The following is a 19190-nucleotide window of genomic DNA, read 5'->3' as shown; positions in this document are numbered from 1 at the left end:
TCTATTAACTCTCCCGGACACTCGGTTTGATTAATTTCTTCCTCACACCACAAAGTATTTTGTCTCAAGATTTAAAGTCTGGGTTTTACGTAAGCTAAGCTAGTTTTGTTAAAAACGTAGTGCAAAATTGCTCTAGAGGCAAATTTCCGCTATGACAAGTAGATACCTTCGCAATAAAAATCATTGGGGCCTCCTAAAAGCGAATCACGGGTCAGTGTCAAGCCCCATCTGTGTACCTTTTAACACACAGGGAAAAAAACTTTGACGGGCAATGTAAAAGGAAAACACACAAGTTCATAGGTGAAAAGACAAAGCGAGGAGGACGAGGAGGCGAGACGACATCGCGGAGGAGGAGGAGGAAGCGGGTGAAGGTCGACAAAAAAGGGAGACGGAGGAGCCAAGTCGGATCCCCGCCGCAGCCCACCCACACCGCGCAACACACACACACACAGACTGCGGTCGGCGGTTCACCTGCAGTTCACGATGACCATAACAAGGCCCCGAGGACGAGGGCGAAACCCAAGACGAGACAAGGACGAGGCGAGCGGCCGAGGATGAGGCCGGATGCGGTAACGCCAGGCATGGAGAGGAAAGGCGAGGCGGGAAGGCTCATTTGGAGCGCCGGGAGCTCCGGACACAAATCACTCCCGAAAGTTTGGCGGCGAGTTCACAAGCAGGTCAGAACAGGAGCCGGTGCTGTCGAGTCAACCTTTATTGATAATACAGCTAAAACAAAAACATGGAGACAAACTGCACAAAAATTTCAGGATACCTGGCTGCATGCACCTAAAATCAACTATGCAGGTGAACTTAATCCGGCTAGTTTGACAGGTCAAATTAAATGCACATTACAGCTCAATTTGCCATTTTGTTTTTTTTGTGAGCAGTAGCTTCAAGAAGCCTCAAGGCACGTGAGATAAGTTTGCATAAATGAGTGCAACGGAGCGAGTGAAAGGAAGAGGAAGAACTAACAAGCGACACCGGGTTTGGGCCTGGCACGTGGGCACGGTACCAAAAGTCTTTCCAATGTTTGAGCACTCAATGGGACTTTTGTTTACAAGGCTCGCTCGCTCGCTCGCTCGCTCTTTGCCGGCGGGCTGACTAAGTCAACTTTTCCACTCGGGTCGAGTTCGCAGACTAACTTTTCCATCGGTGGCTTGATCCACCTTTGCTGCTGCTGATGATGATGCCGACGGAAGCGATGAAGATGAGAAAAAGAAGCATCTGAGGGCAAGAGGAGGAGGAAACGAGGATCTGAAAATTTCGGCACGAACGCAGCGGCGCTCGCGACGGGCGTTCAAAGAGAATAACGAGCCCGTTTGGAGCGTTTCCTCCTCGCCGCAGCGAAACGAGTCGGAGGCGTCACAGCGGGCGTTCGCAACATCAGAATCCATCTCCGATTCGGTGGCAGCCGTTCAGCGTCTGCTGGCTGCTCTTCCTCCGCCCGCCTCGCTGCGTGAGCGCACATGAGAGGAACGCATGAAACAGAAAGAAAGATGAGAGACGCCACGAGGGAGACGGGCGTGACGCAGACGAGACGAGCGCGCGTCACGACTCGTGCCTTCTGATGGGGTGAATTCTCGCCGGGGTCACTCGGCTACCCGGGCCGGTCCAAACGGGCCCACCATCCGCATGGCGGCGTAGTTCTGACACGGAAAACAAAAACAGAACATTTAACTTCCAACTGGGTGCGTTGGGAAGTGAGAAAAGTGTGCTGGCATTTTGTAATGCTCTTTGAATAATTTGCGAGAAGGGCTGCCAGGCGGCGGAAAAGTTCCAATAAATTTTTCTGACTGTTTCATAACATAATACCCGCTGGCATATTTATTCTTCAAATATTAGCACACATTCCTGAGTCACTTAATTGTTGAGTTGAACTCTTCTTTGTTTGTCTACATGACTAATATAGTGCCACCCGGTGGCCAAGTTGTGCACACCAGAAAGAGTCGCAATAAAATAATCTTTTCAGTGTCATTAATTTTGATTGGTCCGCTGTACGGAGTGATTTTGAGTAGACATTTTAGTGAACTACCACTATAAAAAAAAAATAGTATAGTGAGTGGAAAATGAGTAAATGACTTTTAAGTCTCAAACTTACCGGGAAGGAGTAGAGGAAGACGCAAACGAAGAGGAAGATGAGGAAGAAGATGAGGAAGCAGATAATGAACCACTTGTATCGTCTCCACAGGATGAAGCGCATCGTCTTGTAGGGGGACGAGAACCACAGGAAGGAGGTCTCGGGACGCCTGAGCAGACCGCCGGCAAAATTCGTCCTTGTTTTTTAAACCAAGTTTTGTTTTCTGTTTGCTCTCACCGAGGTTCCTCCAGGTGGGGGTTGACGTTGGGCTCGTCTCGGCCGAGCCCGGCCGGTCTCTCTTCTTCTTCTTGCTCTGTCACGATCTCCAGAGACATCTCCACCTTGCCCTGCAGCGCCATGGCACGTCACAAACATGTCACGGCACAAACACGTCTGCCGTCCCAATACTTTTGAAGGGCTGTATATTTGTCATTTTTGTGCGTTGTCATTATCTCACAGCAAGGAGTTTTTGTCCATCCTGTTCACGGACGCAGGGCCACCAACCCTTGACGGTTTTCTGCTCAAAGAGAGACACCCGCGGATCGGCCGGCTGCTCCAGCAGATGCAGGTCGCACTTCTCCGGCGACTTGGCGGGACGTATCATGCGGTTCAGGTCCATCACTAAGTGACCTAATGGGAAGACAAGTTGATTTAAATTACACCATTTGTACGACGGGCAAATCCAAACTGCTTCACAGAGCCCAAAAGATCAGCCAACAGTTGACTGTATTGAAAATGAATTCATAAAGCAGCTTTTCTGTGTCTTGTTTGGACTGAAGAGTTCTGATTGGTGAGATGTTGTCAGGTGGTCATAAATGTGAAGGAATAGCGTAGTGTTTTTATGTTTTACTTTTTTCATTCGCTCGCTCCCTCGCCACAGGAATTTTCAAGATGGCCGCCGAGTGGCGCGCCGCTTAATGCATCCCGACTTGGAAACGTGTCTCCCTTGAAAGGTCAAAGCTGTTTCTGATGATTTTATGGATTATGAAGGAAAATGAGATCAGCGTCAGCCCCTTTTTCCATATTTACGGACCTTTGAGGGATCCCGAGGTGAACGTTAGCGCAGTTTGATCAGGGTTGACGTTAAATATGGAGGCATTGCGGCGTGATGAACGACTGGAGCGAGACGACGCGTCCACTGGAAGTGTTTTTCCAGGGTTCCCGAGTATCCGACGGTAGGAAAATGTCTGACCCTCACACCGAGCGGGAGCATGAAGAAAGGCAGCGGTCGCGCTGATGAGCTGAAGACAGGCCGGAATGGAAGAAATGCTTTGAGGTGGCCGCGCCGCTGCTCCGAGTACGAGCCGAATAAACCTGAGCGACAGGAAACGCCAACATGGTGACAGATCACAATCTGGATTCCTCATCTTCCTCCTCTCGCTCTCCTCATCCTCGCGTCTCGGTCGAAGGGAGAACAGACGAGCCGAGCGACCCGGTTATTCACCGGGACGAGGCTCGAAGGAAGGCGGAATTTTGATAGCTCCGAGGTTATCGACATGTGACTGCAGGTTGAAGGTTCAATTCCTGACTGACAGTGACACACACACACACACACGCGCGTGATTTACCAAGGTAGTCGTCGAAGGAGAACTTGTCATTGTCCCACACTTGAATGGTCAATCTGGGAGCAAGTTTACTTTCACTTTTGTCCAGATTCCAGAAATGTTCCTGCAGATGGAGACAAGCAGGTCACGCCAGACATAATAGTCCGCCGTCGACCGTTTTCCTATCCTCACCTTTTTGTCCACCACGCACAGCTGCTCGGCGGGTAAGTAGAGGAAAGGAAAGACGAATCGGTAGTTGAAGTTGGCTTCCCCGTCCAGCGAGCGGTAGTGGACGTCCGTCTTTTGTTTGTTGTGCTCGTGGCCGTCCAGCCAGCTGAGGGAAAAAGACGAAGAAGTCAGCGGGAGATGACACGCGCAGTTTCTCGCACCTACCCCTTCACGTAGATGTCGCTCATCTTCTCCCCGCTGATGCTGACGTCGTCGAGGATGACATCGCTGGTGTTCCAGATGATGCAGCGTAGCAAGAACCTGCACATCTATTGATTAGAACAGTGATTCCCAGCCTTAGCCTAGTTAGCCTAATTTTAGCTACGTTTGGTTTGGAGTCCCGTGAATATTTTCAAGTATAAACCTTGACTGAAAAATGTGATTTTGTGTGAGGTCCTACTTCTTGGCCTTGCGTGGTGTGATGTTGAAAGGAGGTCCAGGAGGTCCCAGAGACTTGGGGAACAGGTCCACCCATATCATCAAACGTCCCTGCGCGGAGGGACAAAACAGCCAATCAGACGTGAGCAGGAGACACAAAGTATAACAGTGACTTACCTGCTCGATGTCGGGTTGCAGGGGGTTGTACAGCGCCCGGGTCTCGACGTGTTCCGGCACCAGACCCATTTGCCTCAGAATGTGCAGCGAGAGACGCTCCTCGATGGGGCCCAGATGCCGTTGGCACTTGAGTCCGTCCGCTAAGAGGCAAATTTGAAATCAAGTTAAAGCTTTCCCACGCTTAAAAAAAAAATCGATTCTAAGATTAGAAACTAAAAGTGTCTCACCGAGATCAGCTTTGGTGTACTGCACCCCTCTGAAAAGAACCGTGTCCCTGTGGTAGATGGGCTTCCGTAGGTTCCGCCGCTCGCACAGTCCGGATAGCAGCTGTCTGGGGGTGAGCTGGTCCCGCCATCGGTTCACACCCGAGCTAACATAAAAGGCGGGTGATTGTGTGCCCGTAATCATGGTGAGCGGTGGCGTAAAACACCCACAGGCAGTACGACTGCGGCAGACCGCAGCCGGCTCCGTATTTAGACAGGAAGCGGTTCTCCAAGTCGATGACCGTCTCGCCGATCTTCTCGTCTTTGGTCAGCCTGTCGTGGTCGTACAGCGTCACGTGGAGGTCCTTCTCCTGGGGGAGCGAGCAGCTCAGCTCGAACATCCTGGGCAAGAGACGGCAAATGAAAACGGGGGCCAGGTGGCGGCGACGTTGCCTCCTCCATGATGTAACTGCACCTACTTTCCAAAAACAGGCTCCAAAGTGCAAGGGATGTAATTTTCATGATCATTGACGGTCTTCTTTCCGAGTGTGATCTTCACGTAGGGGTCACACTACGAAAAAGAAAAAAAAAAAACACAAAAAGATTCAAAGACAATACATCAAAAATGTATTTTTTTTAATCTCGCAGGACAAACCTTGCCGTTGGCATCTTTCGGTTGAAGTCCTCGAGCCTGGATGACGTATACTCGGACCAAACACTCCTCCACGCCGTTGGGAGGAAGCTTCCTGAACTTTCGTGGAGGCGGTGGTGCCATAGGGTCATCCGGCAAGGCGTAGATCTTAAACATACCCTGCCCCAGCACACAACACAAAGATTTTACGGCTCCGGTTGTTGCATCACTACCGGGACACGATGGAGAGATGCTCACCTTGAATTGGCCCACCACCGAAGGATCCTCACCTTCCCCCTGCGTCTTCCCTCGGCGTAGCTTGAAGGTTTGACAGAAATCCGACAGACCCCCGAAGGCCTCGACCTTCTCCAACTCTCTGTCGTAAACCTGAGGATGAGAAAAATTGAAAGCGGGAGAAAAAAAATGGACGCTCGGTTAAGAAGACGAGACTCGCTGACCTGCAAGGTGTCCGAGCCTTGCTCCAGATACGTTCCGCACTTGTTTGTCTCTCCTGTGGAGGCATAAAACTTGCTCCACCAGTCCATCAACTCTTCTTCCTATTGGGGGCACAATCAGAGGTCAATGTTCACCGGCGCCGAATCGTGCACCTGACGGCGGAATCGGTGAATAAATCACGGAAAGCGGTGCCTCCGGAGATGTCGGAGCGGTCCCAAAGTAGAAGATTAAACACGTTCTAAGTCGCTTGTTAACACATTTCTGCGACTTTTTCCTCAAACCACATGAAAAGTTTGCTCTTGGAGAAAACAAGAAGTCTCTTTGTTCTGGAATGTGCGCTGGCGTGAAAGTAAAGCTTGTAAAGTGCGAGCGCGGCTGCCATGAGTCATGTGAGGCCGCGCTCGCCGTCTTCCATTCTCGACAAATGTTGACTGACGGCTTTCTGCGGTTTGGATGCGAGGCCGTCCGCTTTTTATGTCACTTTTTTTTTTTTTATGGAGACTCATTTTCCCAGTATGAGAGCGAGAGCGTCGTCAAGTTGACTAAAAGTCATCTCGCTTTCGCTTTGGCCATTTTTCTCACAGTGCAACTGTGAAAGCGGTGACTACAAAGCGGCACGCACACACACACACGTTTGATTTGGAACCCGCCGTTGCCCGCCCGCCAACCTTCAACCCTCCGAGGAGCGCTAAAAGGCTCATGCGCCACTTTTTCCTTTTGTGTGGGCGCTGCGATGTTGAACAAGAGCGTTCTCATAGCGGGGTGGGCTCAGCGTAGGATCCCCTCTCGTCTGTTTCCCACAAGCCCGCATAAACACCACGACTTTCCGGCATGGCATGGAAAAGGGTAGAACCTGGCGTCTAACTTTGCGCCGATATCGACTCGCGCCGCCGTTACTGAAAATACATATTGAAGATATCGAAAGGGGTCAGCGATGACGTCGCCGACAGACGATGTTCTGAAAAGCTTCCGAGGCCGAAAGAAAATAGGACACGACGGGTAATCTGGTCATCATCACGACTCATGATCGAGCCCATGAAAGAAGAAGCGGCATCGGCGGGCCATGAGAGCGCTTTTTTTTTTTTTGGCTGCCATGACTTATTATCCCTCCCTTTTTCGGCTCCCTTTTTTAACGTCGTGCTTCTGCTTTATTGACTTTGTCCCTCCTTAAGCCGCTCTTTGCTCACTGTCTGCGGTGCAAAGGATCTACAGTGTAGCGGCACTGTTGACTTTGGCTGTAGCCAGACAGAAAGCCAAGCCTTTAATTTGACTGGCTTCAATATCGGACCCTTAATAAAACAAATATCTGTGTTTAGAGAGAAAGAAATCACCCCCAATTACTGGTGAGCAAGGGGACGGGGCGGGGGGAGGGGCACGACAGGCCAGGAAGTGTACTCGCGCATGCAACGTGAGCGTCAGCGTGTGTAGTCTGGTCCGGGTCACGCTAAGTCTTCTAATTGACCTGGCTTGGATAAATAAAATGGAAGAATGTTACGAGGAGCACGGTCTCCCGCTCAAATGGGGGGGATCCGATTTCGCGCGTAACCGCACAGCGCAACGTGCGGCGCTTCGCGAAGGCCTCGTCTCGCGAGCGCCGCTTCTTTTGCCGAGCCGCCGACCGCAAGAGCACAATGTAAGAAGTGTCGTGTTTCATCCCCCTTCCATCCTCCGTCTTCATCTCGACGCAGGCACTGTGATCCATCAGTGTCGCGCTGGAAATAAACGCCATCAATAAAAATGTTCCAGCGGCCCGAACGCTAGTTAGCAGCGAGGTAGCGTCTTTTGTCTGCCGCTCGTGAAACAGTAGCGCTTAAAATAAAAGTCACAAGTAGAACGTGTGCTTTCTGCTCCGAAGAGCCGACTGACACCGCATTGACATGTTGGCGAACCGAACGGACTCGAAGAAGGCGAGATGCAAGTTTGTTACCCACGTGGAGGCTGCAGCTAGAAGCGGAGAGGTTAATAATAGCGGAACTGGCTCCGTCTGCAAACTACACACACACACACAAAAGTTAGTGGCATTAAACAGTCAGTGAAAACCGAGAAAAGAAATTGCATGGGCAAAATATTTTTGTGATATTATTTGTGGAACTGAGGTGGGCATAAGACACAAATGATTAATTATTAACATCATTGCTGGATGATTGGGTAAGCAAATTGAGCGCATTTTCTCCCAAAACAAGAAGGTGTGCTCCATTTGCTGACCTGGACGTCCAGCATGTTTGTGGAACAGACAAATTAGTATTTTGTTAACATCATATTAGTAAAAGCCCACATACAAAAGTGCTAAACTTGAGTTGGGCGACAAAGTGTTTCGTTAGACGAGGACAAGAAGGAACTTGTGGTGAATTCAAGATGACGCAACCTGATGAGGGATGAGCGGCTCCTCGTCATCCACGGTGATGAAGACGTCGCCGCTGACCAAGCGGGGCATCAGACCTACAAGCGAACACGGCAGAGACGTTGACGACGCGATGGGGATCACACCCCCCTCGCCGTCTCCTCACCTTGGCTTTCGTCCGCCTCCGACTGGTCCGTCTGCCCCGCCTCCTCGTCCTCCTCCCCGGGAGAGCAGCGGTACTCCTCCAAGGAGCGGATGGTGCACTGTCCCACCACGGGCTTCCTGCCAAACTGACGGTTGTCGATGACCTTGATGACGATGGGGGGCATGTAGAGCTCCTCTAGGGGGAGCCTCTGCGACAAGGAAGAACCCAAAGTTAGTCCCCGCCAACCCACTGTGCAATGAGACATTATCCAATTTCACTTGAGTGGAAAAATGAATTTAGGCTACTAAAAAAAAATACACGTTTTGAACTCAAAGGGGCCCCGATTACACGCTGAGTAAGTGAATCGGGAGCGGATCGAGATTATTACCACTGCTCGTTTACCTGAAAGCAGACATACAATAGCTGGCGCGATTGAAAGGGAAAATATGTGAACGTTTCCATCGTGGGGGCTGTGAATGTCACACTGCAGCACCCTGACGGCTGTTTGGGGGAAAGTGATGAGAATGTTTCCATCCGCCAGCGCTCGCTGCCACAATAAGACAACAGCGATCGCGCCGCAGCTGGAAAAAAGTGTGCAACCTTTTCCACATTTTGCTGCGGCTTTTCCAAAGGTGAGATGTAAAGGCAGAACGGAAAGGTCAGTCCCCGCCGTTTGCCGCTTACCACGTCGAGAAAGAGGGTGTTGACGTCAAAGTTGGCCTTCTTCTTCACGCTGCGGATGACGCAGCTTTGGACGGTGGTGCCGCCGCACTCCACCTGCAGGCTGGGAGAGGTAACGCTGGCCAACTGGAAGCTCTTCAGGTTACGGACACCCCATGCTAACACCTACACACAACGGATTATCTTATTGTGGATGTACTTGATCCCAATCTTAACTGCCCCAGAAAAAAAATTTCAATTTGCCTTTTAGCATCTAAATTTAACGGGGTAGTCATAAAAAACACTTAGCCGTTCCTCGATGGCGGTTCTCTGCAGAACAGGTTTGATCCCCTGAGGCACCACGAAGACATTGGGCTCCCTCTGAGGGGGTAGGCATGGAAGGTCCGATTCTTCCGGCTGCCAAAAGGAGGCGACATTTGTAAACGATTATTTGATCAACTTTGAGTTCATTCGGGAAAAATGAGTGTTCAATTTGCATACCCATATCTGCGCGCTGTCACAGAGGAATCCCGGGAACATCAACTGAGGGCGACACAAAGAAATTGTTTTTTTCTTCAACCCAACATTTCACATTTGTGAGCAAGTTGACATGAGATAATCATTATTTGAGTGTATAAAATGTTTGTGACTTTTTTTGGGTCATACGCCGTAACATTCACACTCACATTTAAACGATAAGGCTTTAATGAAGCTAACATGAATCCCAATGAATGAATGAATGAATGAATGAATGAATGGTGAACACAGGAGGCCGTAACCCCAAGTTGAACTTACCTCATCTAGAACATGGCTAGAAGCCCCAATGTCAGCCTGAGTGGGAACGAGCAACGTTTTAATGAAAAGCAAATCAACCTAAAGACTGAAGAGGAAGGCGATGAAGTCACCTCGAGCCCCGGGACGTGATGAACTGCTGGCTGCGGAGTGACATCATGAATCAACACCTCAAACACTTACAACATCCAAAAATGACCACCGACCTTCTCCCGGCGTATGAGCTCAAAAGCTGCCAGCAGTTCACCGGCGTCTTTGTCGGCGCGGCGGATGGGGAACCAGGCCAGGCTGGGCGAGCGGCTCAGCGAGGGCGAGCAAACGCAGCGACCCATGAACTCGTCTGCTCCCTGCGGCGTGTTGTTGACGACCGATTTTGCTATTGGGTTCATTTAGAATACTTAGCATACTGCGTTTCGACTCACGTATGTGTCCTGGTCGTAAAGTTCCACCACCACATGCGGGGGGCTGGCCACGGTGGCTTCGGGGTCCCCGAAAATCTCCACGTCGTAGAAGATGAGCGTCTGATCCCAGGTGGGATTGAGGGTGTTTCGCACAGTTACCGTCTTCTGGGACTGATGGAGGAAAGACACGATGGCGTAGGGGTCTGAAATACAAAACAGCGCCATCATTTTTGCGGGCCGAGTGGAGTGTGAGGTTTCGGCGTGAACCCGAGCGCTCACAGAGAGGTACAGTGACGTGCGCGGCTGTTTGTTTTTCCAGGCCGGGGGAAGAGTCTCAGAGGAGCCGTTAGCGCTGGAATCAACTGAAGCTATGTTGCCTTTTTCCCACCAGTGCTCAATTAACCTCCTCAATGACCTTGCATCCTTGTGTCCTTCCTTTCTTTCATTCCTTTCCTCTTTATGCACTCTTCTAATGTTACACACAGGCACTCACACACACACACACTCACAGTACTAACAACTAGACCACTCATGGCCAGTTATTCAAATAGCCCATTAGCTCACGTAAACAGAAATACAAACAGCCCAGAGGTGTTATGCAAGTGTGTGTGTGTTGCAGTAGATGGGGCTTCAGTCACGGCACTTTAGGCTGAGAGTGTCCAGGACTATACCAGAAAAGCTGTCCTTGTCCATGGCCATCAGGTCCCTGGCTTGATACAAGTAGCAGCGCAAGTGGTAGCGGGTGCCCCCTAAAAATAGACAACAACATGAGCAGACTGAAAAGGGGGAAGACACGGTTAAGAGCGGTGACTCACGGTCAAAGAAGCAGGAAATGGTGGGTCTGTTGACTCCAAAGGTGGTGGTGACGGACTTGTCGTCGTGTTTGTCTTCGATGCTGCTCTGCGGGGGCGAAACGAGGTACGGGGTTCAACAGCGAGTTGGGCAATGTGCTCTCCGAGGGCGCTTCTCACCAGGGAACACTCCAGAGCAAAGATGGCCGCCGGGCCCGTCTTTTCCAGGGGCTCCATGCGGCATCTCCACCTGCGCCTGCGGAAGCTGTCCGTCTTCCTCGGCTTTAGGTGGAACCTCCAGCCGAATAGCGAGGTGTACTCCCAGCCCTCCCACATCGCCTCGTCCGGGCGCTGCTAAGAGGGTACAGAGGTGGAAAAACTCACAGACTTCAAACTGATGTGTGGAAGGCTATGGTGGAAAGTAAACAAGCACTACTCTGTTACTGTAGTTCACTTTACTCGAGTATTTGTTTTTCACTTTTACTCGCTGTATTTAAAAACAGCTTTACTTTCTATTTTAATAATCATAATTTAAAAATAATTTGAATTTTTTTTATTTTATTTAAAAATTAAAAATAATTTGGCAATACTGGTTCACACTTTATCAACTGTCAGCGGATGACATTTTATAAAAGACTAAAGAAAACAGGCATTGATTATATTTCATTATATTACATTTCTCATTTTTACTTTGGTAGAAAAGTTTCCGTCCAAAGTTTTTTTTTTTTTAACATCTGTACTTTTAAGTACAGCGCGAGGACTTCAGTAGCAAGAGAAAAGCTGCGAGTAGATTTGTGGGGCAACAGCGACACCTGGTGGATTATTTCTGTTACAGCAATTGACTTCTTTCTTGTTCATTAATGTTGGTGGTGATTAGCGGGCTACCAGTCTGAGAACAACAGATTACTGTGGATTTAAGTCATGTTTTAAAAGTTGCAATTATTCACCTTTCTGAGCGCATCCATCTTCTGCTGGTCCCGCCTTCTCATGCGCATCCACCGGCGTCGCCGGTTGGTGTGGTACATCTTCTCGGCGGGGACCCACGACTTGGGCCGGCGATCTGGTGGGATGGTGATGCCGTACTCCCAACCTGTACAAAGAACGTGACGCCAAAGAAGAGGCGCGTCAAACACGCACCTTCACTGCGCATTTTTAGCAGATGCCGACGGACCGTGATCGTCCACGCCTCTGTTGAGGTCCTCGCTCCACTCTGGCTCCTCCCACACCCAACCCGGAGGACACTCCACATCGTCTTTAGGCACGGCCTTCTCGCCATTCTGCCACACAGAGAATAAAGGACCCCCCCAGCCACAGGATAATTTTCAAAAAAATGTTTTTTGGAGTGCAAGTGGTCTTTGTAGCACATACCACGTCGGTGTAGCCTTCATTCATGCCAATCCACTGGCCGCCAGGTAACCTCATCTGGTTTTCAAAGACTTCCTCCGTGTAGGTCATGTGACCGGCATCCGCATCAAACAGCAGTCTGTCATCGGATTGAAGCCAGATTCAATATTTTTTATGTGTTCTACTGTGAGCCATAATGACTTACGTCCTCTCGGGACTTATGTACCAGTCCCCAGCCCAGGTCCAGCCAGGCGAGGGTTTGAAACTCTCCTTGGGCAGTTTTACCCTTCCTGTCACGTCACTGAACTTGGGGCAAGTAAGACCCGTCGTCCCCCAGCTGCCCACTAGGGCGAGCCGAGTCTGATTTTCATACTGCGGGTAGAATAAAGTTTTAAAGTTAGCTGTTAGCGCTAACGCGATGAGGATGGCGGGGAATTTACCGTTTCTGCAAAGACGGACAGCTTTCCTTCAGCGTAGACGTTGAAGTGTTTGTCGTCGGCAGCCAGTCCGAACCAAACTTTGATCCTGAGCTGACCGGGAAGTTTGGCCTCTCCATCGCCACCTTGTGGATACTACTCCAAAGGGGCAGATATGATGGTAAGTAAGGTATAGGTGAGTAACCTTGATTTTTTTGCTGTTTTCACTCGGATGGGAGGGGCATAATCTATCTGTAAAAATTTTTTTTAAGGTTTTGACTTGTAATATATGTGCTTCGACACAATAAAGAATAGAAAACTGGTTTAGGAAAGAGTTGCTTTTTTTCTCACTTTGAGGAAGATGGTCTGCAGCTGTCCGCAGTGTTTGCCACCGTGACGCTCAGAGTAGAGGACGGTGTGTGCTGGAATGCGATGGTACGCCACCCTCCGTTCACCCTGCAGCATCCAGATCACGATGTCGGGAAGGCTGTTCTGGGGCTGTAGCGAGACAAAATTAGCTTTTCTCGGCAAATGTTTGTCTTTCCCAGCTCTCTTCACGTACGCACCTCTTCAGCCAAGTCCCTGAGCCGGCTGGCCCAGTCCTCTGCCTGCTCCATGACGGTGGAAAGTTCCGTGGCAGGTCCGTGTTTGAGTGCCAGCGCCGCCGCCATGATCTGCTGCAGGTGCAGAGAGCGGATGTGTCGGAGCGAGCGGTCCAGCGGGGTCGCGCACGGCCAGCGTTCAAGAGAAGGCAGCTCCTGACTGGAGAATCCCAGCACGACATCAAAAATCTTTTGTCACCCATCAAATCAACGAGTGGGACAAGCACGGCAACTTGATCTTACCTGCAGTCTATGATCACCTGATCCAACATCTCCACCACTCGGAGCTCCAGCTCGTCCATATCGCTTCCCGCCTTTATTTCCAGCTGCACCCGCTGCAAGTTGGCCTCCTGGAAACACACACACATTGGCATCTGAGCCAACATGACGATATTCCGCAGCCGAACCTCACCAATCGGTCCAGCGCGGCCAAAAGCATGTTGAGAGCCTCGATCCTCGGAGCGATATCTTCCCACGCCGACGACAGAACAACCACCGGCTTCACGTTCCCCCACGGGAGGTAATAGTAGTGACAACCTGCAAGACGCAGGAGGACAGCATCCGTTTGAAGAACGCGAACGGTCACGTGGGTTGCACGCACGTGACCCACCGTCAAACACGGCTCTGCTGAACTGCGTGGTGGAGGCCAGCGGCAGGCAGCTGTAGTCAAACTTGTTGCCGTAGTTGCCGATGCTGACCTCAAACTGGATTGCGTCGTCAACGTCCTGGAGATGCGTGGCAGAGTAGAACGCCACAAAGAGGGAGAACTTCCTTTTCCTGAGGAACTTCTATAGAGTGAAAAGGAAAGTAACAATTAGAGATTTTCATGTTGTGTGACTTTTTCTTCGCGTCTGTCTCACCTCAACCACGAGCAGATCATCTGACGGGATGTCTTCATTTTTGGGCTCCGGTTTGTCCACCAGCTTTGTGGTCAGCTCCACCAAGACTCGACCTCGATAGGCCACGCCCTCCCCCTGAGAGACGAAAGGAAGCCGTGTTAGCGTGTTATCGCAAATTTTGCAGATGGGTAACCCTCGCCTTAAACAGTGGCAAACAATAATAATGTGATTTTAAAAAGATTACTTTTCCGAGGTTCAGGGCTTCATGGGGGTCATTGAAGGTGCTGAACTCTCTGGGACTGCCGTAAAAATTGACAAAACAGGGACCAAAGGTGGGAAGGAATCCCAGCGTGTCGTCCACTGCGAACAGACAGACGGAAACTTAAAACAGTGACGAGCTTCAGCGCACGGGAAATTGACAAGAGGACAGCGGACGTACGGCAAGAGGGGGCGCCCCGCGGGGTCAAGTCGTCTGAAGCGTGGACAGGAAGTCAGAAAGACAGATAGAGATCGAAGAGAAAAAGAAGTTTTTCAAAGTCCCAAAGGATTAGTTGAATGTGTAAAGGAAAAGAATTGAGCAGTGATGGAGAGATGATCCAAAATGCAAATACAAAAATAACTACTTGCCACTGTTACACAGATGTAAATTTTGATCGATTTTTCCAAGATGTCAGCTGGCGTACATCTGTTCGCTATGCACTTTGGGTAACCACAAAGTCGACTTGACAAGCCAAGCCAATGTTTCCGAATATTTATTGAGCCAAAAACGACACAAATGTTTCAAGCACAACTCACCCTCAATCTCGCCTCCAGGTGCGGAAATCTTGGACATACAGAGGTGGGCGGTGCCGATGACATCATTATGACTGGCTCGGTCCCTGAACAAAAACGGAGGGAAAAGAAAATATCTTGACGTGATTTACAGATGCAAATGTAAATGGTCCGAATCAAAATGTCAACCAGTCAAGAAGTCGAATCCTCATCTTCTCACACATGGACGGAAACTAAGTGGAAGGAAAAAAAAATGTTGAACATCTCCTCAGACTTCAATCACACACACAGGTCTCACCCGAATTGGCATTGTGAGACTCTGGTGCCACTGCGGATTGGCATTCTTCTCCAGAACCTTTGTGCAGACCTAAATAGAAGCAAACGTTAAGTTTCAAATATGTACCGCGGCACATCTGCAACGTGGCGATGAAGTCATTGTCGGAGGCACGTACTGTTTTGCCGGCAAAATGGATCTCCACCAGAGGATCCACCAAGTTCTTCCTGTTGCTGTCGAATCCAAAAATCTGCTTCACTCCATCCATGAAGGCGTCGTCCACTGCGCACGAGAGGATGTCAGCTGGCAGTGTCCGCGGCCCATCTATGGTGCACACGACTCACTCTGAGGAAGGTCCTCGGCCCTGAAGACCCTTAAAGTGAAGGCTGCGCCTCTGAGGGACAAGCCGGCGGGTCTCAGAAGGTTCCCCTCGATGTCCTCCTTGTCCTCCACGCACTCGCGCTTATCTGCCTGAAAGTCCAACGCAAAGAATCAATCTGATATGTTGAGATTTAAATAAAGAAAGGACTCGGCATGAAAATTAAAGTGACACGTGGCAGATAAGAGCAAGGTCATCAATGCGTTGGCCTCTCACCGGCGGCTCGTCTCCGGCGGCCAACACCCACAGGCTGACTTTGAGGTAACCTCGAACCCCAGCAGACAGGTCGTCGGGGTCACAAAGGAGCAGCCACTTCCTCAAGTAGCAGTGTCCTAGCAAGAGTAGACATGGGTTGCTTATTTCACGTTGGCTGACTCGGGATGAGCTCGTCGCTACTCACGATGCTCGCTGTAGATGGCGCCCACGTCCAGCTGTGGACACAAGCACGAAAATTCAGCTTTGACAAGGCCTCATTTTCGACCCCACCCTGAACGCTCACCTTGAATTCTCCGATGACGGCGTCGGTTCTGAGTGAGCGCGAGTCGCACACCTGTGGGGCCACACGTCAGTTGGGAAGGGTGCGAGAAAGGAGGACGAGGTCCACTCACCGTGATGAAGATGGGTTCGTCAAACAAGTCGGACGGCGTTTCAAAGAAGTTCAAGAAAAAAGTCTGCACACAGGAAATGCGCTTGGCATGTATTTAACGCGTAGTAAAACTGTTTTCTACTGTAATACGAAAATAATATTTTATCATTCAATGAAAAAAATGAATGGTTAATTTGACCACCTCATCAAAAGTGGGGTTGTTGCCTTTGCGGATGCGCGTCCTCCTACTCTGCCCTGCTACCGAAACTTTGACGACAGGGTTGATGTTGACGCCCGGCAGCTGTCGAGCCTGGATGATTCTCATGCGAACCTGCGCAGGTAACGTAAACGTAAGAACAAGCCACTAGAGGGCGCTCACGTCCTCTTTGCGTACCTGAATGTCCTGAGGCTTGTTAGCCAGTGCTTTGGGACGACTACTGGCACCCCTACGCCTCTTCTTCAGCCCTCCGTGAGTGTTGTAAGACGGCGGTGAGCGTTTGGGGGTCTGGGCGGCGGGCGAATCCTGTCCCTGATGCCCCTGGGGGCCGACCACAACCATAGAGCGCCCGTCGTCCGCACCCTGCTCCTCCGGGACCTCCAGCATGATCATGCTCTCCGTGTCCTCCTCGCCCAGTGTGTCCAGGGAGATCACTGCATGGACACACGTCAATACAAAACTGTTGAACAACAGGCGACCGGCGCCCCTTGTGGGTGGGAGTGAGACGTGTTACTTGTGACAGTGTCCATTTCCACATTGGGGTTGGTGTGAGGCAGGGGCTCAGGTAGCGATGGGGACTGGAAGATGGGAGCTGATCCTGGGGGTGGGATGTAGGAAATCTGCAAGGTGAGTGTAGCCTAAAAAAAAAAGAACAAAAAATAATCACGTAAACTCACGTAAGCCCACACAAGCAGAGGATGAAAATATGTGACAACATCACTCGCTTCTCATCCAGCCCGACTCGCTCATCCAATCGGAAATCTAACAACAGCCGCGTATGATTTGCGACAGAGAAGATGTCGCTGGCTCACTTCACTACAGTTTGGACGAAAATCTAGCTGGGGAACACGGTGACATCCAAATGTTGAGAAAAGCATTGGGCCAAACTCTCTCACCCCCGTGTTGTTCCTCTTGGTGTCCAGCAAAGAGACGGTGAAGGACGCGGCGAAGTTGGGAGAACTGAGCACGTCTCTGAGGGCGAGCCGACTTTCACCCAGAAACCTGCAGACAAGCCATCTGTGGAAATATCTGCAAACATCTGGGTGTCGTCCAAGCTAGCATTAGCTGCAGTCACCTGTTCCTCCCCATCTTCTCATGGTCCTTAACGACGCAGTGAAGCTCAGCTCCCGGGTCCAAAGGAACTCCCTTAAGATCCCATTCAAAGCCCTGCAAGTGAAAGTTCACATCGTAGCTGTAAATTAACACGATGCACGATGGCGTGGTGAGTTTCGGGTTTGCAAAGTTCTGAAGAGCCCACCTCGTTCCAAACGGGATTGGGGTTGTTCTTGATGACCTTGGTCTTCTTCTTAGACCCTGAAGGAAGTGAGAAGACATCATCATCTATAATATATGCACCTTGGTACACGGAAAAGGCTCATTCTTTTCTCATGCTTGTTTGCTTTCCTGTTTTTGGCGAGAACACGCACACAAACACCACGTAAGCGCACCTCCGCTCTCGGCAGATATCTTAACAAAACACCTCCGCCCTTCCTCGGAAGGGTCAAGAGGGTGCGCTTAGAATCCTTCTCCCGAGAGCCAACGTTCTGACTTGACGTCTCCGGGACGGGAAGTGGCAAAGCGTCAACTTCCTGGCGGTTTCAGCTTGGCACGGGTTCACGGGCCGAGAATAGACGGAGACCGGAGCGTGGCGCCGTGAACCTTTTCTATTCCGTTTTCCTGTGAAAACGTTTCAATCACATCACACCAACTCGGTGCGGTACGAGGACGAAGGCGCTCATCATCGGCATGCCATACTGCAGGAAATGGCGCTAACACAAAGGCAGGAAGTTAATAGAAAAGTTCACCTCGTAAAAACTACGACACTACTTTGTGGAAATATGACAGCAGTTTTAAAATTTGGAGCTTCATCCGCGACAGTATCACAAGTCCTATATGTCAACCATGACTCAGCATTTTAAAGATGAGCAAGCTTTAAAGGAGACAACGCTTCCCCTCAAGTCTCCATCCTCTTCTTACCTCGAAAGGTGACACTGGCCAAGGGGTGCGAGTGCCTCAGGTTGTTGGCCCGCTGAACAACACAGCGCAACATGGTGGAAACCCTTAAATGAGTTGGCGAGTACGATGCTACAGATCGTTACATCAAGATGACGAAAAATGACAATCAGCAAAAAACAAACTAACAAAAAACAATAAAATGTAATTAAACCTTGGAGATGTTCACATAGAAAAAAAAAATACGTGAAAGAAAAATAATAAAGAACCCAAAGGAGATAAGTCCTCACTGTGGCAGCTTGTCCGCAAAACTGATCCCACTCAGAGGAAAAGTGGGTAACAATCAACACACACACACAAACACACACACACCCCTCACATCCAGAGGAAATCCCAACATTTCCTGCTCTCTTTTCCTCGCCTGTCTCCTGCTTAACTGCAGTGTCGCCATCACTTTTTATTTACTGATTTTATCTGTGTTTGTATATTCCTTCACACAACTTTCTCTCCTTGATTACAAAAATAGGAAAACATTGTCGGGGAGCATGAATCGGCAGCGTGCCCCCCACCCGGCCCCCTCCCTGGGGGGACACTGAAGCCAGCTTTCCAATAATAGCCTCTCAGCTGTTTGGCAGGAGGGGGAGGAGTGCTTTGATCAATTCGAACACAAATATTAACAATGTCTATCTTTCATTCATATTTCACACCTCCATCATATTTGCCAGCTGTCTCAACCACGCCCTTACCTTCATGGGTGACGGTGCAGTAGGCGTCGCTGATGTCGTCATCCGGCGTATGCAGGCGTTCTGCACACAGAATGAAAACACGCAGCATGACAAACACACACGATCACAACCGAACCGTGTTGGAATATCCAAATGCGGTCCTGATAGCGACTGTAAGGGAGAGAAAGTGACCGACTGCTGCTGCTCTAAGCTGTCTCACTTTGCACGGCATACACCCTCTGACACACATACACAACAGT

General features: G+C 50.1%; 1 protein-coding gene across 8 annotated transcripts; it reads right to left on the bottom strand.

The window, feature by feature from the left end:
- Nucleotides 1-694: 694 nt before the first annotated feature.
- dysf (dysferlin, limb girdle muscular dystrophy 2B (autosomal recessive)) lies at nucleotides 695-19185 on the bottom strand. Of its 8 annotated transcripts, none has more exons than XM_049747438.2 (57): nucleotides 18952-19183; nucleotides 17511-17566; nucleotides 17328-17419; nucleotides 17149-17254; nucleotides 16767-16890; nucleotides 16430-16686; nucleotides 16238-16366; nucleotides 16058-16120; nucleotides 15949-15999; nucleotides 15850-15880; nucleotides 15666-15781; nucleotides 15415-15541; nucleotides 15249-15352; nucleotides 15095-15163; nucleotides 14986-15029; nucleotides 14821-14903; nucleotides 14465-14497; nucleotides 14270-14385; nucleotides 14047-14160; nucleotides 13797-13974; nucleotides 13599-13723; nucleotides 13430-13536; nucleotides 13151-13346; nucleotides 12936-13082; nucleotides 12609-12740; nucleotides 12374-12540; nucleotides 12193-12307; nucleotides 11996-12101; nucleotides 11772-11914; nucleotides 11005-11175; nucleotides 10849-10933; nucleotides 10705-10782; nucleotides 10055-10236; nucleotides 9839-9979; nucleotides 9746-9775; nucleotides 9636-9671; nucleotides 9342-9383; nucleotides 9158-9257; nucleotides 8865-9028; nucleotides 8202-8388; nucleotides 8060-8133; nucleotides 7626-7685; nucleotides 5697-5795; nucleotides 5497-5625; nucleotides 5263-5418; nucleotides 5087-5178; nucleotides 4839-5009; nucleotides 4632-4774; nucleotides 4405-4544; nucleotides 4250-4338; nucleotides 4015-4110; nucleotides 3814-3955; nucleotides 3646-3745; nucleotides 2535-2707; nucleotides 2315-2424; nucleotides 2099-2246; nucleotides 695-1646 (listed from the first exon to the last, which is right to left on the bottom strand). In XM_049747438.2, the coding sequence occupies exons 1-57, from the start codon at nucleotides 19037-19039 to the stop codon at nucleotides 1590-1592; spliced, it is 6414 nt and encodes a 2137-aa protein (XP_049603395.1). In that variant the 5' UTR covers nucleotides 19040-19183; the 3' UTR covers nucleotides 695-1589. The 8 variants fall into 8 exon arrangements, with proteins under 8 accessions (XP_049603395.1, XP_049603386.1, XP_049603403.1 ...); XM_049747429.2 differs by having other exon boundaries at nucleotides 11005-11178; nucleotides 18952-19182; XM_049747446.2 differs by lacking the exon at nucleotides 18952-19183 and adding an exon at nucleotides 18230-18534 and having other exon boundaries at nucleotides 11005-11178.
- Nucleotides 19186-19190: the final 5 nt, after the last annotated feature.

Source organism: Syngnathus scovelli, chromosome 1 (genome assembly GCF_024217435.2).
Source record: "Syngnathus scovelli strain Florida chromosome 1, RoL_Ssco_1.2, whole genome shotgun sequence".
NCBI lineage: Eukaryota > Metazoa > Chordata > Actinopteri > Syngnathiformes > Syngnathidae > Syngnathus > Syngnathus scovelli.
This window is presented reverse-complemented; position numbering and strand designations above follow the sequence as displayed.

Bases quoted from the DNA above. Each gene is read 5' to 3' on its own strand.
- dysf (XM_049747429.2), bottom strand. From the start codon at position 19,039: ATGCTGCGTGTTTTCATTCTGTGTGCAGAACGCCTGCATACGCCGGAT. The intron at 14,904-14,985 runs GTTGACATTTTG...GTTTTTGTTCAG, and splicing joins AGGATTCGACTTCTTGACTG to GGACCGAGCCAGTCATAATG. The intron at 5,010-5,086 runs GTAGGTGCAGTT...TCTCTTGCCCAG, and splicing joins TTGGAGCCTGTTTTTGGAAA to GATGTTCGAGCTGAGCTGCT.